The sequence below is a fragment of the Chiloscyllium plagiosum genome, chromosome 28, assembly GCF_004010195.1.
Source record: "Chiloscyllium plagiosum isolate BGI_BamShark_2017 chromosome 28, ASM401019v2, whole genome shotgun sequence".
Taxonomy (NCBI): Eukaryota; Metazoa; Chordata; class Chondrichthyes; order Orectolobiformes; family Hemiscylliidae; genus Chiloscyllium; species Chiloscyllium plagiosum.
Window position 1 is genome coordinate 46567945 of NC_057737.1, and position 23908 is coordinate 46591852.

Consider the following 23908-nt stretch of genomic DNA (forward strand, 5'->3'; position numbering starts at 1 on the left):
TAGTGGGGCTTAGGGCGGCTGGGGGATGGGCAGGGGGGGCGGTGTGGGAGTGGATGGGGTTGGAGGTTGGGGATGGGCAGGCAGTGGGAGCAGATGGGGAGGTGGGGTTGGTTCTCATGTGCAGTATGTTTTTGCCTAGTCTGAATGGGGAACAAACTTCACAGAAACCTCCGAGCCCCAGAGGAAATCAATTAACCCAATAATGAGTTATCCGAACGAAATACTGCCCGCCTATCTCGTTCGGATAATCAAGGTTCCTTTTTATACTGTAAATTGAAGAGCCTTGGGAAAAGTTGATGGGCAGAGAGATCTGGGAGTGCAGGTCCATTGTCCCCTGAAGTTTGCTGCACAGGTGGATAGAGTGGTCAAGAAGGCATATAGTATGCTTGCCTTCACTGGACAGGGTATTGAGTATAAGAGCTGGCAAGACATGTTAAAATTGTACAAGACATTTAGAATACTGTGTACAGTTCTGGGCGCCACATTACCAAAAGGATGTGGACGCTTTGGAGAGGGTGCGGAGAAGGTTTACGAGGATGTTGCCTGGTATGGAAGGTGCTAGCTATGAAGAGAGGTTGAGTAGGTTAGGATTGTTTTCATTAGAAAACAGGAGATTGAGGGGGGACCTGATTGATGTTTAAAAAATCATGAAGGATATAGACAGGGTGGATAGAGACAAGCTTTTTCCCAGGTTGAGGAATTCAATAACGCAAGGTCACACTTTCAAGGTGAGAGGTGAAAAGCTTAAGGGGAATACACACGGCAAGTACTTTACACAGAGGGTGGTGGGTGTTTGGAACATGTTGCCAGCAGAGGTGGTAGAGGCAGGCACGGTAGATTCATTTGAGATGCGTCTGGACAGGTGTATTTGTAGGTGGGGAGCAGAGGGATACAGGTGCTTAGGAATTGGGCATTACCAAAAGGATGTGGACGCTTTGGAGAGGGTGCGGAGAAGGTTTACGAGGATGTTGCCTGGTATGGAAGGTGCTAGCTATGAAGAGAGGTTGAGTAGGTTAGGATTGTTTTCATTAGAAAACAGGAGATTGAGGGGGGACCTGATTGATGTTTAAAAAATCATGAAGGATATAGACAGGGTGGATAGAGACAAGCTTTTTCCCAGGGTGAGGAATTCAATAACGCAAGGTCACACTTTCAAGGTGAGAGGTGAAAACCTTAAGGGGAATACACACGGCAAGTACTTTACACAGAAGGTGGTGGGTGTTTGGAGCACGTTGCCAGCAGAGGTGGTAGAGGCAGGCTCGGTAGATTCATTTGAGATGCGTCTGGACAGATGTATTTGTAGGTGGGGAGCAGAGGGATACAGGTGCTTAGGAATTGGGCGACAGGTTTAGACAGTGGATTTGGATCGGCTCAGGCTTGGAGGGCCGAAGGGCCTGTTCCTCAGCTGTAAATTTTCTTTGTTCTTCTTTGTCCTATCGCCTTGTCCTCATCAACCTTCGTGGTCACCTCATCAAAGAACTCTAACAAATTTGTGAGGCATGATCTCCCATTCTCATAGCCATGCTGACTACTCTTAATCAAACCCAGACTTTGCAAATGCGTGTATATCTTGTCTCTCAGAATCTTCTTGAGTAACTTACCCACCACAGATGTTAGCTCACTGGTCTATAGTTCCCAGGTTTTCCTTTGCAGCCCTTCTTAGATTAGATTACTTACAGTGTGGAAACAGGCCCTTCGGCCCAACAAGTCCACACCGCCCCGCCGAAGCGCAACCCACCCATACCCCTACATTTACCCCTTACCTAACACTACAGGCAATTTAGTATGGCCAATTTACCTAACCTGCACATCTTTGGACTGTGGGAGGAAACCGGAGCACCCGGAGGAAACCCACGCAGACACGGGGAGAATGTGCAAACTCCACACAGTCAGTCGCCTGAGGCGGGAAATGAACCCAGGTCTCTGGCGCTGTGAGGCAGCAGTGCTAACCACTGTGCCACCGTGCCGCCCGCACGGGCTAAAGGGCCACCGTGCCGCCCTTCTTGAATAAGGGCACACCATTCGCTAACCTCCAGTCATCCAGGGTCTCACCTGTGGCTAACGATGACGCAAAAATATCAGCCAGGGCCCCCGCAGTTTCTTCTCTAGCCTCTTGCAGGGCTCTTGGATATATCTGGTCAGGACCAGGAGATTTATCCACTTTCATACATTCTAATACATCTAACCCCTCCTCCTCTGCTGTGAGATGGACAGTCCCCAAGATATCACACTAACTTCCCCAAGTTCCCAAGTCTTCATGTCTTTCCCCACGGTAAACAACGAGGAGAAATATTCATTGATGACCTCACATCTCCTACGGTTCCACACATACATGTCCACTTTAGCCCTTGAAGGGTCCTTTTCTCTTTCTAGATATTCTTTCTCCAAGTCATTTATATAAATTGTAAAAAGTTGAGTCCCTCAGCAATGATCTCTGTGACATAAAGTTCATTTATGCCTATTCTCTGAAAAAGTATCATGTGCTGTTGATGAAGGGGGACCTGTAGATGTACTGCACTTAGATTTCCAGACAGCATTTGCAAAGATGCTACATCCCGGGAAAATGAAGGCTCATGGTGTTGGAGCTAACACACTAGTATGAAAAGAAGATTGACGAGCTAATGGCTCATGGTGTTGGAGCTAACATACTAGTATGAAAAGAAGATTGACGAGCTAATGGGAAAATGGAGACTAGGTGTAAATGAGCTTTGTTTCTGGTTGGAAAGATGTAACGAGTGATGGGTCACAGAGATCAGTGTTTTTTATAATTTATATTAATGACTTGGATGAAGATACTATAATGTGTAGGAAATCATAGACATCACTGAATATTCACCTACATATGCAAGAAGTACTACCAGCTGCAGATAATTGAGCTCTAAGTTTCAGAGATCAAGTGGACATTGGAGTCACGGGCACATCACAAAGTGGAGGGTTATGTACATAACACGATCAGAGAGGTGATCACATTGCAGGCTAGGGACATTCAGCCAGGAAGAGAATGGGTGACCACCACAACTCCACAAGAATAGAACATTAAACAGAGAGCCGTGCAGCACAGTACAGACTCTTTGGCCCATGATGTTTTGCCAAGTATTTAATCTAAGACCAACCTAACCTACACATCCCTCAATTTACTGCCATCCATGTGCTTGTCCAGCAGTTGCTTAAATGTCCCTAATGTCTCTGACTCTCCTCCCACTGCTGGCAGTGCATTCCACGCACCCACCACTCTCTGCATAAAGAACCTACCTCTGATATCGCCCCTATTACTTCCTCCAATCACCTTAAAGTTATGACCCCTCGTGACAGCCATTTCTGCCCCGGGGAAACTCTCTGGCTATCTGCTCTGTCTATGCCTCTCATTACCTTGTACACCTCTATCAAGTCACCTCTCTTCCTTCCTTCGCTCCAATGAGAAAAGCCCTAGCTCCCTCAACCTTTCTTCGTAAGCCATGCCCTCCAATCCAGGCAGCATCCTGGTACATCTCCTCTGCATCCTCTCTAAAGCATCTACATCCTTCCTGTAATGAGGTGACCAGAATTAGACACAGTATTCCAAGTGTGGTGTAACCAGGGTTTTATAGAACTGTAGCAAAACCTTGTGGCTCTTAAACTCAATCCCCCTGTTAATGAAAGCCAAAACACCATAAGCTTTCTTAACAAACCTATCAACATGAGTGGCAACTTTGAGGCATCTATGTACGTGGACCTCAAGATCCCACTGTTCTCCTCACGGCCAAGAATCCTGTCTTTAATCCTGTATTCAGCATTCAAATTCGACCTTCCAAAATGAAACGCTTCGCATTTATCCAGGTTGAACTCCATCTGCCACTTCTCAGCCCAGCTCTGCATCCTGTCAATGCCCTGTTGTAGCCAGCAACAGCCCTTGACACTATCTACAGCACCACTGACCTTCATGTCATCAGCAACCTTACTAACTCACCCTTCCACCTCTTCATCCAAGTCATTTATAAAAACTACAAAGAGCAGAGGCCCAAGAACAGATCCCAGCGGAGCACCACTGGTCACCGACCTCCAGGCAGAATACTCTCCATCCACGACCACTCTTTTGGCCAGCCAATTCCATATCCAGCCAACCAAATTTCCCCGTATCCCATCCCTCCTAACTTTCTGAATGGACCTACCATAGGGAACCTTATCAGATGCCTTACTGAAATCCATATACACCACATCCACTGTTCGACCTTCATCAACCTGTCTCGTCACATCCTCAAAGAACGTAATAAGGTTTGTGAGGCATGACCTGCCCCTCACAAAGCCATGCTAACTATCTTTAATCAAACTAAGTTTTTCCAAATAACCATAAATCCTGTCTCTCAGAATCCTTTCCAGTACCTTGCTTACCACCGATGTAAGACTGACTGGTCTGTAATTCCCAGGGATTTCTCTATTCACTTTCTTGAACAGCGGAACAACATCTGCCTCCATCCAAAGATCATTGCCAGAGGCGCCGCAACCTTCCCATAGCAATCTTGGATATACCTGGTCCGGCCCTAGGGAATTATCTATCTTGATGCTTCTCAGAACTTCCAGCACATTCACTTCCTTAATATCAATCTGTTTAAGCCTATTAATCTGGTCAACAGTGTTCTCGCTCTCAACAATGACCCCTCTCTCTCTCGTGAATACTGAAGCAAAAAACTCATTTAGGGCTTCCCCTACCTCTTCAGACTCCAAACTCATTTAGGGCTTCCCCTACCTCTTCAGACTCCAGGTACAAGTTCCCTCCACTATCCCTGATTGGCCCTACCCTCTCTCTGATCATTCTCTTATTCCTCATGTAAATGTTTTTCCTAATCCTTCCTGCCAAGACCTTTTCATGCCCCTTCCTAGCTCTCCTCAGTCCATTTTTTGAGTTCTTTCCTAGCTATCCTGTAACCCTCTAAAGCTGTGCCTTGTTTCCTCAAGCTTAAGTAAGCTTCCTTCTTCCTCTTGATGAGAAGCACCTCTTCTCTTGTCATCCAAGGCTCCTTCACCTTACTATTCCTTGCCTGTCTCAGTGGGACAAAGTTTATCCAACACTCGCAACAAATGTGCGTTCGCAATTTATCCTCCCCAGCTCCTGTCTAACAGCAGTATAATTTCCCCTCCCCAATTAAATACCGTCCCATACTGTCTGCTCCTATCCCTCTCCGTGGCTCTGGTAAAGGTGAGGCAGTTGGAGTCACTGTCACCGAAATGCTCTCCCCCTGAGAGATCTGACACCTGGACTGGCTTGTTGCCTAGCACCAAATCCAATATGGCTTTCCCTCAGTTAGACTATCTATATATTGAGTCAGGGATCCTTCCTGACATACCTGACAAAATCGGCTCCATGCAGACCATCTGTACTAAGGAGGTTCCAATCAACATTGGGGAAGTTGAAGTCACCCATAACAACAACTCTGTTACATCGGCACTTTTCCAAGATCTGCTGTCCAATCTGTTCTTCCATCTCTCTGCTGCTATTAGGGCGGTCTATAAAAAACACCCAATAAAGTGACTGCTCCTTTCCTGTTACTGACTTCAACCCCCATACTGACAAAATAGACAAACCCCTCCTCAACAACCATCTTTCCTGCAGCTGTGATGCACTCTCTAATTCACAATGATACTCCCCTCTTCTTCTATCCCTCTCCCTGTTCTTTTTTAAAGGTCTAAACCCTGGAACATCCAGCAACCATTCCTGCATCTGTGAGACCTAGACAGGTTCCTTCTGAACTGAACTGGGGTGGAATTCCTTGCTATTCACTCTAGAAAACGACAATGTTGTTGAGGGGAATACTGAGATACAGGCCACTAGACTGGGGGTGGGATTGAGGTTCACAAGGAAGAGGTATTAGAAATCCTGCAGAGTGTGAAAATAGATAAGTCCCCTGGGCCAGATGGGATTTATCCCAGGATCCTCTGGGAAGCCAGGGAGGAGATTGCCGAGCCTTTGGCATTGATCTTTAAATCGTCATTGTCTACAGGAATAATGTCAGAAGACTGGAGGATCGCAAATGTGGTTCCCTGTTCAAGAAGGGGAGTAGTGACAACCCTGATAATTATAGACCAGTGAACCTTACTTCAGTTGTTGGTAAAGTGTTGGAAAAGGTTATAAGAGATAGGATTTATAATCATCTAGAAAAGAATAATTTGATTAGGGATAGTCAGCACGGTTTTGTGAAGGGTAAGTAGTGCCTCACAAACCTTATTGAGTTCTTTGAGCAGGTGACCAAAAAGGTAGATGAGAGTAAACCGGTTGATGTGGTGTATATGGATTTCAGCAAGGCATTAAATAAGGTTCCCCACAGTAGCCTATTGTACAAAATGAAGAGGAATGGGATTGTGGGAGATATAGCAGTTTGTATCAGTAATTGGCTTGCTGAAAGAAGACAGAGGGTGGTGGTTGATGGGAAATGTTCATTCTGGAGTCCAGTTACCAGTGGTGTACCGCAAGGGTCGGTGTTGGGTCCACTGTTGTTCATCATTTTTATAAATGACCTGGATGAGGGCGTAGAAGGGTGGGTTAATAAATTTGCAGACAACACTAAGGTCGGTGGAGTTGTGGATAGTGACAAAGGGTGTTATAAGTTACAGAGAGACATAGATAAGCTGATCATTCTCTTATTCCTCATGTAAGTGTTTTTCCTAATCCTTCCTGCCAAGACCTTTTCATGCCCCTTCCTAGCCCTAATAGCTGGGCCGAGAGGAGGCAAATGGAGTTTAATGCGGACAAGTGTGAGGTGATTCACTTTGGTCGGAGTAACCGGAATGCAAAGTACTGGGCTAATGGTAAGATTCTTGGTAGTGTAGATGAGCAGAGAGATCTCAGTGTCCATGTACACAGGGTTGTTAAGAAGGCATACAATGTTTTAGCTTTTATTAATAGTGGGATCGAGTTTCAGAGCCATGAGGTTATGCTACAGCTGTACAAAACTCTGGTGTGGCCGCACTTGGAGTATCGTGTACAGTTCTGGTCACCGCATTATAAGAAGGACGGGAAGCTTTGGAAAGGGTGCAGAGGAGATTTACTAGGATGTTGCCTGGTCTGGAGGGAAAGCCTTATGAGGAAAGGCTGAGGGACTTGAGGCTGTTTTCATTGGAGTGAAGAAAGTTGAGAGGTGACTTAATAGAAACATATAAGATAATCAGAGGGTTAGATAGGGTGGACAGGGAGAGCCTTTTTCCAAGAATGGTGACGGCGAGCACGAGGGGGCATAGCTTTAAATTGAGGGGTGATAGATGTAGGACAGATGTCAGAGGTAGTTTCTTTATTCAGAGAGTAGTAAGGGTATGGAATACTTTGCCTGCAATGGTAGTAGATTCACCAAGTACATTTAAGTCATCATTGGACAAGCATATGGACATACATGGATGGGCTTCAGATTGGTATGACAGGTCAGCGCAACATCGAGGGCCGAAGGGCCTGTACTGCGCTGTAATGTTCTATGTTCTATGTTAGATGTTTTGCAGCGCTATTTTGGGGGCGGGGGGGGTGCTTGAAAGTAATGTGGCAGGTTTGTGGGAACTAATAGAGAATATATCAGGGAGTGATATCAGGGTGCACAAAATGCTGGAAGAGACAGATAGCATTAGAATAAGGATAAATAAGTCAATCTTAAGTGAGAGAGAAAATAATGAAGTCCAGATCAGGGTTACACTGCATGTAAATGAATGTGCCGAAGATATTCAATGAGGCAAGTGATTTATAGAATCAGATTGCCATGTGGAATTATGATATTGTAGTATTAACAAAGAGCTGAATGAAGGCAGATTAAATGATAAATATTCCTGGACAAAAGGTATTCAAATAAGGAAGAATAGAAAGAAGAATGGCAGTACTGGGGACCTTGGAGTGCAGGTTCATAGTTCCTTGAAAGTGGAGTCGCAGGTAGATAGGATAGTGAAGAAGGTATGCTTTCCTTTATTGGTCAGAGTATTGAGTACAGGAGTTGGGAGGTCATGTGCAGCTATACAGGACATTGGTTAGGCCACTTTTGAAATATTGAGTGCAATTTCAGTCTCCTTTCTATCAGAAGGACATTGTGAAACTTGAAAAGGTTCGGAAAATATATACAAGGATGTTGCCAGGGTTGGAGGATTTCAGCTATAGGGAAAGGCTGAATCGGCTGGGGCTGTTTTCCCTGGAGCGTCAGAGGCTGAGGGGTGACCTTATAGAAGTTTATAAAATCAAGAGGGGCATGGATAAGTTAAATAGACAAAGTGTTTTCCCTGGGTTGGGGGGAGTCCTGAACTAAAGGGCGTAGTTTAAGGTGAGATGGTAAGATATAAAAGGGACCTAAGGGACAACCTTTTCACACAGAGGATGGTACGTGTATGAAATGAGCTGCCAAAGGAAGTGGGAGAGGCTAGTAGAATTCTAACACTTAAAAGGCATCTGGTCTTTTAAGTAGGAAGGTTTTAGAGGGATATGGTGCAAGTGCTGCCAGGTGGGACTAGATTGGGTTGGGATATCTGGTCGGCATGGACGGGTTGGACCGAAGGGTCTGGAGCTGCCAAAGGAAGTGGGAGAGGCTAGTAGAATTCTGGATGGGTCTTTTGAGAAGGAAGGCATCTGGATGGGTCTTTTGAGAAGGAAGGTTTTAGAGGGATATGGTGCAAGTGCTGGCAGGTGGGACTAGATTGGGTTGGGATATCTGGTCGGCATGGACAGGTTGGACCAAAGGGTCTGTTTCTGTGCTGTACATCTCTATGACTCTATGATTAAGAGCATTGTAGTGCTGGAGAAAGAGGATGCCCAGGAAGATCAAGAACAGAATTACTTTGGCTGGGACTAAGGATCAACAAGGTGCAATATATTACTGAATATAGTATGTAGACCACCAAGTAATGGGAAGGACACGTGGAACAAATCTTCAAGAAAATCTCAGCGAGGTATAAACATCTTAAAGTCGTTATAAGCAGGAACTTACATTACCCATACACAGACTGGGATAGTGGTGTTGGAAAGGGGACCAAGCATTCATGCATTGGCAGATTTTGGGAGATTTGCCTCCAGCAGTATGTATCTAGTCCAACAAGAAAGGAACACTAAATAAAAAGTGAAAGAACTAAAGATGCTGGACATCAGGAGCAAACACAGAAATTGCTAGAAAAGCTCAGCAGGTCTGGCAGCATCTGTGAGGAGAAATCAGAGTTTACATTTCAGATTCAGTGACCATTCCTCAGAACTGATGGTAGATAGGAAAATGTCAATTTATATGCAGAAGTTAGGGTGGAGGAAGGGGGTTAGGATTAAACGATAGGTGGGGCTAGAGCCCAAAGAGAGAGAAGAACAGTTGGACAGACAATGGAGTAGATAACAATCTGATGAGAGTGAATAGCTGTTAATGGAGACTGTTAATGGCTCACAATGAATTATGTGTAATAGCAGACTATGTGAGGACAAGGCTTGGAGAGTGGGCATGGGAGATTTCAGGCCCTAAAATTATTCAGTCCAGAAGGCTGGAAGGTCCCCAAGTGGAAAATGAGGTACAAGTCTTCCAGCTTGTACTGAGCTTCACTGGAGCACTGCAGCAAGCCTGAAACAGAGACGTTGTCCGAGGAACAGGGTGGGGTGTTGAATTGACAGGCAAATGGAAGCTCAGGGTCATTTTTGCAGGCAGAACATAGGTGTTCAGGAGCATGGGGATTGGTGGGAATAAGGTGGATCAAGTGCCTGTGGGGTATCGTTTAGGGCACAGTGATCAAAATATAATAAGGTGAGGTGACAGTGACTGCTCTTGACATCATGGCCACAAGCAACAGAGTCTGGCATCAAGGAGCCGAGTAAAACTGGAATCAATGGGTATCAGAGTAAAACTCACCACTGGTTAAGTCATACCTGGCACATAGGAAGATGGTTGTGGTTGATCGAGGTCAGTCATTATTGGATTTCCAAGACATCTCTGCAGGAGTTCCTCAGGAAATGTCCAGGCTCAACTATCTTCAGTTGCTTCAAAGATTTTCTCTCCATTATAAGTGAGAGATGGGCATGTTTGCCAATGATTGTACAATGTTCAGCACCATTTGCGAGTCCTCATATACTGAAGCAGTCCATGTTCAAGTGCAGCAATATCTGGGCAATATCTAATCTTGGGCTGACAAGTGGCAAGTCACAACGGTGTCACACAAATGCCAGGCGATGACTGTCTCCGATAAGAAGCAATCTAAACACTGCCCCTTGATATTCAATGCTGTTACTATTTCTGAACTCCCCACTGTCAACATCCTGGGGGTTATCATTCAACAGAAACTTAACCACACTCGCCACATAGTACACTGGCTCCAAGAGCAGGTCAGAGACTAGGAATTCTGAAGTGAGGAACTCACTTTCTGACTCCCCAAAACCTGTCAGGACAAGTCAGGAATATGATGGAATACTTTCCACTTGCCTGGATTGGGTGCAGCTCCAACAATACTCAAGAAGCCTAACACCATTCAGGATAAAGCAGCCTGTTTAATTAGTGTCACACTCATTAACATCTAGTCCCTCCACCACTGATGCTCATTAGCACTGTGTACCATCTATAAGATGCATTGCAGAAATTCACCAAAGATCCTCAGACAACACCTTCCAAACCCATGGCCACTTTCATCATTCCCTCCAAGCCACTCACCATTCCAACTTGGAAATATACCGCTGTTCCTTCACTGTCACAAGGTCCAAATCCTGGAAGTCCCTCCCTAACAGCAGTGTACCCATAGCACATGGAGTGCGGTGGTTCAAGAAGGCAGCTTGGCACCACCACGTTCGCAACTAGAGACGGTCAAAAAATGCTGGCCCAACCTGCGATGCCCACAAGTGAATTGGGAAAAAGTAAAATAGGGTTTAGAACTGCAGTAGAAAGGGATAGTGAGCAATCCAGAGTAAGATAATCAACTGGTGGAAGGCAGGCTTTAAGTACAAAACTGGGCCAGATGGACAAGAGGACAACGGTTGGAAATAAAGACTGTAGCTAAACAATGGACTACATTAAAACAAAACTTCAGGCACGGCCAAAGTATACTCCCTTGACAGGCAAAGGATCCCTGGATAACTGGAGAGATAGATATTAAGATAAAGAAGAACAGGTATGCTTCAGGCAGGTAACTGATTAAAAAACAGAGGTGAGAACCAAACTGAATATACAGGTTCAGAGAATAGGTGAAAAACAAATGAAAGGAGCAAAGAGATGATAATAAAAGACCAGTGGCCAAGAGAAAGGAAAATCCCAGAGTCTTCTGCAAGTGCATCAATAGATAAGAGTGTCTAAAGGAGGTGTAAGCCTGGCTAGAGATGAATACAGGCTGAGGAGTGATGGGTAACGTTGGCATATGGAGAGAATACCTCACTTCTGTCTTTACGTATAAGGTATGGTCGTGATTTTAACAAGGTCAGCCAGATGGACATAATAGAGTAGGGACAGTTTACCTGGTCCAATCAGAGAGCCCTGGCTGACAGATTTAAACAGGAGTGTCAGAGGTTCTGCTCACTCTGAGAGCTGGCTCTGAGGGAGCCTGACTAGCATCAAATACTATGCATCTGTAAATAAAGGGAGACGTGGTGATGGGATACCGGCCTCTGTGGAGTTATTTTAGGTATGGCCATGGTGACAAAGGTAGGAACTCAATCATGACAAGAGTTCAAAATTGATAAGGAGGAACAATTGGATAAACTCTTAGTACTTAAATTTGATAAGGCCATTTATTGAAGGAAGCGAGAGGTGGAGGATATATTTTTAATGAGTAATGGCCAAATAGCCTACTCCTGCTCCTAGTTCTTACATTCTTATGTTCATTGTGGTCTGTCTGATCATCTCATCGGATTCCATGGCACGATTTCAAGGAAATGTTCTCCCTGAGCCCTGTGCAGTATTCCTCAAACCATATAACAAACAGATTATCAATGCGTCATCAGTCGGCTGTTTGGAGGAAGTGCTGTGTTCAATTAGCCCCTCTGTTTCTTACTCAGGTCTGACGTACCTCACCAGCTTAAAGCACTTTTGGAGGGCCGGAAGATATGATAAGTGCTACTGAAACATAAAGCGTTCTTTTTTTCAAGCTCCACTAACATTGCATACTTTTTTCCCAAAGGTATGCAAAATACTACAAGGAAAATGATGTGGAAATGAGAGATCTCTACAAGGTGTATGGAGTTCGATTTGATATTATGGTCCATGGGAAGGTAAAACTGTCTTATTTTTGGGTGATGTCATCAAGTGAAGGGAATGGAATTTACATCCGACACTACTTTAAGGTAGCTCGAGGTAGTGTGAATCTCTTTTTAAATTTCCTAAAGATGTTTATCCCTTCCCAAAGCCTCCCTGAATTGTCCATTGATGCCCTCAATGAGCAGGTTAGTGGTGAGGTTTCTGATGGGTCTGTTTTATTGATGGGACTCTAAGAGTCTTTTCCATCCAATATTGGTCCCAGAAACAACACAATGTGGTGTCATCAAAATGACTACTCTGAATCTTCAGTTTTCATTTGAGAGAATCAATTGTTTCAGATTCATTCATCGGTGATCATTAAGTGGAAAGAATAGCTCCAATACTGTATCAAGTGTTATGTTTTGGGGTCTATACTTGTTTTCTTGCATTCGGTGTCACCAACCACTCTTCTAGGTCAATCATAGATCTCTAACTAACAAGGACAAACCTTATTGGGGAATAAACCTAGACCTGGGATTGAACAGACAAATCTCGCTACATTTCTCAGATGACCATTTTCTATAATGTATTCACTCTATTAGGTGATGCTCAGATTATAAATAAAATATATTAAATATTCAACAGACTAATAGGGTATTGTTTGAGACTCACAAACTGTACACTCTTCCATTCAAGCCATACATGAAGGGAGAGGCTGAACAGGCTGGGGCTATTTTCACTTGACTGTTGGAGGCTGAGGGGTGACCTTATAGAGACGTATAAAATCATGTTAGGATAAATAGTCAATGTCTTTTCCCCATGACTGGGGAGTTCTGGATGGTTATATGAATAGGAAAGAATTGGAGGGATATGAGCCAAATTCTGGCAAATGGGACTAGATTAGGTGAGGATACCTAGTCGGCATGGACACGTTGGACTGAAAAGTCTGTTTCCATGCTGTACATCTCTATGACCTTATAAATTAATTTCTAGAAATTCCCTGCTCCTTTTATGTCACTACACTGATATGTTGTTCTTATAAACTGGAAAGAGAGAAAACAAGTGACCAATACTTATTATGAAGGAAAGGACCAATATTTTATTACAAAGAAAAACATTGGAGATTGAAACACAAACTTTTACCTTATTCAGCAAACCGAATCACCAAGCAGCTTCTTTCCCTACATTGCCATCACAGTGTAGTGTGTACAGTCACTCTGCTGTTGCTCTGACCACAGGGTAGCTTTTTGGTCTTTTATTCTGATCCAACTCACCTCTCTTTCTGGAGAGGTTATTTCTTGAAGTAAAGGTGAGTTAAAGCACCATTGCCCCCTCCCACCACCAGCCTTCCCAACCCTTTCACGCTAAATTTTCAATTGGAACCAAATTTCCAACCATAGTCAGTAACTCACTTGGCCTTGTCTCACTTTGCTGAGGTTCTACCCTCCTGTACTCTCACACAGACTGTGTTCCTTAGTTACCAGGCATTCCTACCAAACAAAGAATGTCATTTACTTAAATGGGATGGCTTGATTCACTCAACCGTGCCAAGTACATTTAAAGCTAATAGAATCTCCACCCAGATATAATGCTAACACTCAAATCGTCCTCACAAGGCACTCCTACAATCAAATGTCTTCCCTTGTCCTGGTCCATGAATGTTGGCCTATCAGGTAATTTAAAAATCACTCTTTTATTAATTTTACAAAACTTCACTTGTCAAGGGTGCATTTCACTTTTCTTCAGAACAACTATTAATGTCTTCTGGTCAAAGTAGTCAGTCTCTGGTAAAAGTTACACTAGTTTGCATGTGCACTAGAGTTTGTATTTAGTTACTCACCTTGTTTGATGGTTTTATTTTTATTTTAAACAGGCTGGTAAGTTTAACATCATTCCAACCATGACAACTATCGGTTCCGGAATTGGGGTGTTCGGAGTGGTAAGTAAATACACGCAGCAATCTCAAAATTAGAGCCTGATCATTTCAGAAAATTGTCAGGAAGCACCTTTTTACATGAAAAATAGTCAAAATCTAGATCTTATTCCTCTCAAAGGGCTATGAATGGTAACGGGCTGGAATGAGATTGAGGTGTAAAGTGGATCTTTCAAGGTTGAGATTAATAGATTTTCACTGGTGAGAGAATATGGGGAAAAGGATTAAGTGGAGGTGAGGTGGAGTTTGGCCCACATTTAATTGAATTTTTTTTTTAGATTAGATTCCCTACAGTGTGGAAACAGGCCCTTCGGCCCAACCAGCCCATACCGACACTCCGAAGAGTAACCATTTCCCTCTGACTAATGCACCTAGCACTATGGGCAATTTAGCATGGCCATTTCAGCTGACTTGCACATCTTTGGACTGTGGGAGAAAACCAGAGCATCCAGAGGAAACCCACACAGACACGGGGAGAATGTGCAAACTCCACACAGTCGCCTGAGGCTGGAATCGAACCTGGTCCCTGGTGCTGTGAGGCAGCAATGCTAACCACTGAGCCTGGTGAAGCCGGCTTGAGGAACTAAATCATTTTCTCTTGTTCTTACACTGAGGAAGGTAGAGGTAAAAAATAATGAAGTTGTGAAAAACAATTATGTTTATTCCATCATAGTCCGCAACTGGAAGGTGGGCTCTTATGGAGCAGTGGTAGTGTCCCTACCTCAAATCCAGGAGGCTTGGGTCTACAGAAACATGTAATAATATCCCTGAATAGGTTGTCTCAAACATTTCTAAAGGATAATGTTAACTTTGGTCTTTGGTGTACAATGAATGGTCGAGAAATGCCTGGTTCTATCTACCTTCTCTCCCACTTACTTTTCCATCAAGTTTTAAAAAGGGGAAATGGGACGCAACATATACTCCCAACCAAATGAATTTTATACAGAATTAAAGCCTTTGCATTTTCCAAATTATGAAGACCATGTAATTGTTTTGTTAAAGCAGAGCCATACATTTATTCTTCCTCAATGTTTTCTCTTTCTCCTCTTTTTCAAACTACTTTTCCAACATCACACCTGCAGTTCCTCAGAATCTCTTCTGCTGCAATTAGAACATTGGTACACTGCAGTCCTGTACATCCTGGAGCCGGAACAGGAACTACCAGTCACTGGGAGCTTAGAATCGTGACATTGTCTCTCTTCGTCCCTTCATCAACAGTGAATACTTTCAATAGACAATCAACCATCAAATGGGCTACATTTGCAAATCTTTTGTCAAATTTTACACACTTCAGTGTCTTTGCCTCAGACGTAGAAGTCATAGAATCCCTACAGTGTGGAAGCAGGCCTTTCAGCCCATCGAGTCCACATCAACCCACCGAAGAGCATCCCACCCAGACCAGTCTCATTTCTGATTTCCCATGGCTCACCTACCTAGCCAACACAACCCTGGGCACTATGGTCAATTTAGCATGGCCAATCCACCTAACCATCACATCTTTGAACTGTGGGAAGAAACCAGAGCATGTAGCAGAAACCCTCACAACACAGGGAGAATGTGCAAACTCCACACAGACAGTTGCCCAAGGCTGGAATCGAACTCGGATCCCTGGCGCTGTGAGGCTGCAGTACTAACCACTGAGCTGCTGTGCTGTCCCAAGTTCCCCAAGCAACAGGCAACTAGAATTTTTTTTTATTTCAACAATGTACTTTATTCATAAAAATTAGCTTTGCGTTGTCACAAATGCAGTTTGGTTCTATTCCGTAGCGTATCAAGGAAACAAAACAAACATTTCAGTTTGACTCTATCCCAACCAACCAAAGGTAGACACACAATACTATATTTACATGTACTGGGGGACAAGCAGGATCTGATAACTGGACAGACCCCCATTTAACTTCAGCAGGAAGGTCTCAGACAGTTGCCTCAAGCTTTAGTGCATCCCTCAGCATGTAGTCCTGGGTTTTGCAAAATGCCAGTCTGCAACATTCAGTCACACTCAACTTGTTCTGTAAGACCAAAAACTTTCGGGCAGACCAAAAAACATCTCTATGGTCATTGAATGCTGCATTAACATTTGCGGGGACAGCTATGTGAAAGGGAGAGAGTTCACAGTGGTTAAAGGGTAATTATTCCACCTCTGAGTAATGGGAGTTGTCACTGAGACCTAGGCTGCAGACGGTTCTGGTTCAAATCCAAAAGGATGCCTGTTTGTCCCTGACATTGTACGATATAATTAGAACGCTTATTCTCGACTGCAGCTCAATTTGGAAGAATGTTCTCTGAATTTCAATTCTCTGAGGAAGGCAAGAACAAATCACATTTTCTCTGTCCTTACAATTAACTCGGGAATCTCGTATTGGACTATAGAACCTGCCAAATCCAGGAGCTGAAGCTGCCACTTTTTGAATCTGGATGTGGAATCTTAGATTAGATTTTTTTAGATTAGATTAGATTACATACAGTGTGGAAACAGGCCCTTCGGCCCAACAAGTCCACACCGACCCGCCGAAGCGAAACCCACCCATACCCCTACATTTACCCCTTACCTAACACTACGGGCAATTTAGCATGGCCAATTCACCTAACCTGCACATCTTTGGACTGTGGGAGGAAACCGGAGCACCCGGAGGAAACCCACGCAGACACTGGGAGAACGTGCAAACTCCACACAGTCAGTCGCCTGAGGCGGGAATTGAACCCGGGTCTCAGGCGCTGTGAGGCAGCAGTGCTAACCACTGTGCCACCGTGCCACCCATCTTAGTACCAAGAGCGTGAATTCTTTTGAACAGTGTAAACTATTCTTTTCTTTAAAGGCAACCCTGGTGTGTGATCTGGTATTGCTCCATGTGCTCCCGAAACGAAACTACTACAAACAGAAGAAGTTCAAGAATGTCGAGGGGGAAGCCTCCGCATCGAAACCAACAGAAGTGAGTGAAGAGTAATCAATCCCCAAGTCATCAAACTCAATGAAAGACCCATTCCATTTCACTTGATTTGCACTTAGAAAACCAAAGGGCGTGAACATGACAGCACAGCGCAGCTCCTTTGGCCCTCAATGTAAAGTGTGATTGTTTTCCCTGTTTTTGCAGCATTACCCTCACAGCTCCAAAATGGTGCCAACAAAATCAATGGCCTATACATCCACGTGAGGTGCTTCGTGCAGGGCACCATGTCAGCACAAGCAAAGTCAGCTTTGACTGGACATGGGAAGAGCAGGCAGAACCCAAGATCAATCTGTGTGCAATGTTACTTTGGTACCTGGGTAGGCACTGGCTGGTTTGGTTAGCTGCCCATGATTGTATTCCAACTGGACATTGAATCTGTTTTGTTCCCATCCTGCTCACCTTCACAACCACTAGCAGTGCCAACCTTGCCCTACTTTGAGCTTTCAGCTGCTGGCAGATTCCACCCCTTTTTGGGAAAGTTTGCCATATTTCATGCTACTCAGGCACTTGACGGGTCACCAGTGAATCTTCGCTCAAGGACCCCACCTCCAACAGTGGAGTTCCAACCCACTGAAGGCTGCCAGCCAATCAGAGGTGGGCTCTGCTGCTGGTACAGCATCCAGCTGAGGCTCCAGATCGAGCAGGGAGCAGGGTGAGGAATGGATGGGGCTGGGGTTCATGGGGGTGGGATCAGAAGGTTAGGCAGTAAGGGCAGGAGGGGCTTCTCAGTGCAGCCACCTCCTCCCACCCTGGTGCCAGGTCTCTGGACCAGGAACTGAGTGCTTCTGTCTGAGGAACCAGCCTCCTCCAACTGCCTGCAGCCCACAGTGAGACACCCACCATTGGGTTAATGACATTAACTGCCCCATGAAGGCTTCAATTGGAGGGGCAGACAGACCATCCAGGCTTTCCTGCCCTGGCCTTCATCTGAGTGGCAGCAAAGGAGGTGTCAGGATCCCCAAATGTTACCCTCCCACGTAATTAAATGGCCCACCCCCATCACTGAACACCCCACAGAGAGGGGACAAGCTTGGCTGAAGGTCATCAAGTCCTACAGCACAGAAAAGGCCCTTGGGACTGTCCAGTCCACACTAACATAACTACCACTAAAGGTGCACTAATCCCAATTTCCTGCACTTATCCCATATCCTTGAATGCTGTGATATTTGAGGTGCTCATCCAAATATCTTTTAAAGGTTGTAAGGTTTCTGGTCTTCCATACCTTCCCACACAGTCCATTCCAGATTCCCACCATCTGCTGAGTGAAAACGTTTTTTTTCCCAAATCCCCTCTGAATCTCCTGCCACTTATCCTAAAACCATGCCCTCTCATGATTGATGCCTTAACCTAGAGGGACAGATGCTCTCTTTTCACCCTGTCCGTAGCCGTCATAATCTTATGCACCTCAATCATGTTCCCCTCAGTCTTCTCTGCTCTAAAGAAACCAATCCTTGCCTATCTGGTCTCTCCTTACAGCTCAATTACTCCATCCCAGGCAACATCCTGACGAACCTCCTCTGTACACCCTCTAATGGTATCACATCCTTCCCGTCGTGAGGTGACCACAGTACTCCAGCTGTGGCCTAACCAACATAACTCCAACATTACCTCCGTGCTCTTATACTCTATGCCATGACTGATGAATGTAGGTGCCCCATATGCCTTCTCAACTATCCCAGTCACATGCTCTGCCAACTTCAGTGTTGTGTTAATAATTGCCCTAAGATTGCTCTGTTCCTCCAAGCTACCCAGTGTCCTGCCATTCTTACAGACTCCCTCATCATGTTTTTTCTTCCAAAATGCATCACCTTGCACACATTAAGGTTAAATACCATCTGCCACTGGTCTGCTCATCTGATGAATCTATCCACCTGCAACCTACAACCATCTTCTTCGCTGCTAACCACTCTACCAAACTTGGTGTCATCTGCAAATCTGCTTATGATTTCCCCCACACTTTCATCTGTATCATTTACCGATGTTACGATAAGGGTCCCAATACTGATCCTGGTGGTACACTGCTGAACACCAGCCTCCAGTCACTCATACAGCCTCTGCCTTCTGCTCCTTGTGATCTAATACTAAGCCAGTTTCTGATCCATCTCACTAAGTGTCCCTCAATTCCATGTCCTTTAACCTTCTCAACCAGTCTCCCATGTGGTGGATTATTCCAGATTATTATTGAATTCAAATTATACCATCTGCATTGTTTGGATTCGAACCCAGGTCCCCAGAACAATACCTGGCTCTCTGGATTAATAGTCTAGCGATAATGCTCAAGGCCATCACCCATGATGGATGGGGCATGTTGCCGCCACGGCATATAAGAACTGGTGAACACCCTGGGAGCTTGGGGAGGATGGTCCCACCTGATTAGACATGTTGTGGCTCCCTGAAGAAACTCTGACTCCAGAAACCAGGAGCACCTGCAGCTTCTGGAGCATCCCCCCCCCCCCCCCCCCCCTCCTCCTGATCAAGAGCCCCCAGCCACTGGGGTATTTCTAATTGACCCTGGTGATCTCTGACCCCACTGACCCTCCGTGCAAGCCTTGTAGAGAGTCTCTTCTCAACTGCTTCAGCCTCAATGACCTGCATCTCCACTGCGTCCTGGAAGAAAGGGTATGGTGCCTCCAGTGTTTATAATGAGATCAGTCAAGTAGACCTCATAGAATATGAGTTCCCTGATTGGGGCTGTTAATCTGGTCCAATCAGGGAGCCCTGCCTGACAGATATAAACAGGAGGGTCAGAGGTTGTGTTCGCTCTGAGGGCTGGCTCTGAGGGAGCTGGATCAGCGTCAAGTATGATGATGTGTAAATAAAGGGTGATTTGGTGATGGGATACTTGCATATCTGGAGTTATTTCAATGTCATCTCTTTGGGTGACATAGCTAGACACTGAAATGATTACAATGAGCTGGAGCACAGACGTCTTATGCTGGCCATATGTGAACAGAAGAAGCTCACATCAGGCCCAATACCCACTTTCGGGGGACTATTAAATGTAAATTCCACTCTCCACTAGTTAAAAACTATGGTTACAATTAACTCAAAATGTGGGACTTAATATTGCCTCCTCTGTTAATTAAACAATGCTATTGGATCTTCTTTCTAAAACAGATCAAAGAGTAATAAAGGGAAAACACTCCTTTCCATCCAAAAGAGACTCCAAAACAGAGTGAGTGCAGACGAGAGAATTGGGCCTCATTGACATGAGGCTTTATCAAGTTCCAAACCAACTGACAACACTTCGCAGGAACATCCTTGAAATCCAGACTGCTCAACAACGAATGAGGAAGGAGCACTATTTCTTCATAGAACACCTCCCATCTTTCACAGAACTACATAAGGGACTACTCCAGGCATCTCCACATCAGCTTAACAGTCTACAAGGCCCCAAGGTGGACATGGTCGTCATAGCAACGATTTGTTCTCGGAGATGAGGCAGCTGGTACAGGCGCACTCACTTCACAACATTCCACCCTAAGCACTGCTCTTTATCACTGGGTTTCAAGTCTCCAATTGTTTATCTTAGTGTTCACAGTCATGAGAAATTATGTGACTTGTTTTTAATAAAAAAAATTCAAATCAATCAAACTTTGTTCAGTTATTTATACACATAGAAAATGAGAGCACTTTTAATGAGGCTTTATCTGAATCTTCACACCAATAAGAACAACAAATCCGGTGAACCCTGGATATCGAGAGACATACAGGATTGAATAAAGAGAAAAAGGGAGGTTTATGGCACATACCAAGCGTTCAAAACAGCAGAAGCCCTAAAGAAAGATAGAATGCACAAGGGAAAACTCAAAAAGGAAATTAAGAGAGGTAAAAGGGGACATGAAGTTTAATAGCAGTTAAAGTGAAGTGAAAGCCTAAGCTTTTTATAGCTACATTAAGAACAATTAGGGGAAGGGTACGGCCCATTACGACCATAGTGGTAATTTGTGCTTGGAACCAGAGAACAAAGGTAGGGTTCTAAATGTCTACTTTGTGTCGGTGTTCACCCGTGAGGAGGATGATGTGGGTATAGAAATCAGGGAGAGGCACTGTGATATACTTAAAGAAGTTAGCATTGTCAGAGAGGTGGTTCTGAGTGGTCTGTCAGGCTTAAAGGTAGATAAGTCTACAGGGCCTAATGATCTGTATCCTAGGCTGTTGAGTGAGGCAAGGGAGGAAATAGCGAGGGGTGCTGGCAATAATTTCCAATTCCTCTCTGGCTACAGGAGAGGTGCCAGAGAACTGGAGGACAACTATGTATTATTTAAGAAGGGGGAAAGGGATAAACCAGGAAACTACAGCCAGCCAGTCTAACCTCAGTGGTGGTGGAATTATTGGAAGCAATTCTGAGGGACAGAATTAATCTGCATTTGGAGAGGCGGGGATTAATCAGGAACAGTCAACATGGGAGGGCTTATTTGACCAGCTTGGTTGAATTTTTCAAAGAGGTGACCAGGTGTGTCAATGAGGGCAACGTTTTTGACATAGTCTACTTGGACTTCAGCAAGGCTTTCAATAAGATCGCACATGGGAGACTGACAGTGAAGGTAAGAGCCCATGGGATCAAAGGAAATTTGACAAATTGGAGCCACAATTGGCTGAGTGTGAAGAAGCAGATGGATAAGGGGTGGTTTTCTAACTGGAAGCGTGTGTCCAGTGCAGCCCCAGTGTTGGGGTCCTTGCTGTTTGTCATTCTTTTAAATGATTTAGACCTGAATGTAGGCAGGTTAATCGTAGGCTGACACAAAGTGTTTGATACAAAGGTCGGTAAATAGTGGAGTGGTAATTAGTGAGGAGGACAGCTTTAGATTATAGCAGGATAGAGACAGCCTGGTTAGAGGGACTGATCAGTGGTAAGTGGAATTCAATCCAGATAAATGTGAGGTGATGTACTTGGGCAGGACGAACAAGGCAAGGGAACACATGATGAACGGTAGGACTCTGAGAAGCACCGAGGATCAGAGGGCCCTTGATGTACATGTCTACCGGTCCCTGACGATATCCAGACAGGTGGAAAACGTAGTTCGGATGGCTTCCGTATAGTTGTCTTTATTAATCAATTCAGAAAGCTTAATAACTGGGAGGATATGCTGGGACTGTGTAAGATGTTGGTTAGGCCACTGCTCGAGTATTGTGTTCAGTTCAGGAATCTATGATATAGGAGAGATGTGATAAACTGGAGAGGGCGCAGAGGAGATCGCTCAGATATTGCCTGGGCTGCAGAGTATCATTTTTTAAAAATTCATTAACAGGATGTGGGCATCGCTGGCTGGGCCAGCATTTCTTGCTCATTCCTAATTGCCCAGAGGGCAGTTAAGAGTCAAACACATTGCTGTGGGTCTGGAGTCACATGTAGGTCAGATCAGGTCAGGACATTAGTGAACTAGATGGGTTTTTCCAACAATCGGCTTTGGATTCGTGGTCATCAGTAGGCTTAATTCCAGACTTTTAAAATATTGATTTCAAATTCCACCATCTGTCATAGCAGGATTCAAACTCAGGTGCCCAGGACATGACCTGGGTCTCTGGGTTAACAGTCCAGCAATGATCCCACTGCCTCAGCTATGAAAGAGATTGGACAGACTGGGGTTGCTTTCCTTAGAGCAAAGGATACCGAGAGAGACATATAAAATTATGAGGTGCATAGATAGGATAGACAGAACAAAACCTTTCCCCTTGATGGGGGGAATCAGTGACCAGGGGACATGGGTGGAAAGTAAGGGGCAGGAGGTTTTGCGGGGATGTGAGGAAATTATTTTCACCTCAAGCTCAGTGCCTGTAATTACAAGGCAAAACGCCTTGTAATATTTAGGAAGTATTTAGCTGATCAGATCACAATGACAAGGCATGCAAGGTCATGGGCAAAAGGACTGAAAATGGGATCAGAATAGTTAGGTGGTTGCCTTCTTTAATAGATATTTTTATTGAAAATTTAATGTATTTTTACAAGTTTACAAATAAAACAAACCCCAAGTATAAACATTAACATACAATTAAGTCTTAAATAAATAATAACCAAAATCTATCAAACAGAAAAAAGAGATACCGAAAGAAAAAAAACAAAACTCAACTAACTACTAATCTAACCTACAACTAACCAGAGTGTATAATTAAGTCTCTTACATTATTCAGCGAAAAAAAATGACGGATAACACAGAAATTGAGTAGTGAGATAAATGCTCAGAATGTGTTAACATCAAATCGTAATAAAACCCATATTCGTGGGGGATGCCTCTCCTAAGGACCAGCCAGGTTTGTCATCTCAATTAAATAAAAGCCCTTGTTAAGATGGCCGAAATACCTGTATTTATTAATTCAAGGAGGGCTGCCATATTTTATGGAATAATTCGGTCTTTCGGTGCACCATATTTGTAAGGAAGTCAAGGGGAATACATTCCATGATTATTCTGTGCCAATTCAAAAGTCCAGGGGGGCCCTCAGCCACCCAGTTTACCAAAATATTTTTCCTTGCACAGAAAGAGAGAATAGAAACATTTGGGGCACATTGGAGATGCTCCTGCCTTAAATTTTGCCAATCAATCCGGTGCTATATGGGCCCTATGAAGTATCTTCAGCTGGATAGCCTGAATTCTGTTGCAGATGGTGTTTCTTCTGGCGTTTTCCCAAATGTCATTCCATATTTCTATAGAGATTTCCAGTCCTAAGTCCTGATCACATGCTTTAAGCAGATTGTCCATATCTCCCAATACTTCATCATGTAATAAATGATAAATAGTGCTGACTGAAGATACCCCCATTGGCCATAGCACTCTACGTTCTCTGTCTGATTTATAAAGACTATCTAATAGCGTAGTCTTCTTCTGTATATAATCTTGAATTTGGAAGTATCGAAAGAGATCACCATTAGGTAATCCAAATTTCTGACGCGCCTGTTCAAAAGACATCAG

At 44.3% G+C, this 23908-nt stretch overlaps 1 protein-coding gene across 1 annotated transcript in view; it reads left to right on the forward strand.

The window, feature by feature from the left end:
- Positions 1 to 20589, forward strand: part of p2rx1 (purinergic receptor P2X, ligand-gated ion channel, 1) — a 99776-nt gene extending 79187 nt beyond the window's left edge. The window contains exons 9-12 of the mRNA XM_043718820.1: positions 12064 to 12154; positions 13993 to 14058; positions 16869 to 16982; positions 20118 to 20589. Of these exons, the coding sequence (XP_043574755.1) occupies positions 12064 to 12154; positions 13993 to 14058; positions 16869 to 16982; positions 20118 to 20129 (283 nt within the window). The 3' untranslated portion in view covers positions 20130 to 20589. The remainder of the gene's footprint in view (positions 1 to 12063; positions 12155 to 13992; positions 14059 to 16868; positions 16983 to 20117) is intronic.
- Positions 20590 to 23908: the final 3319 nt, after the last annotated feature.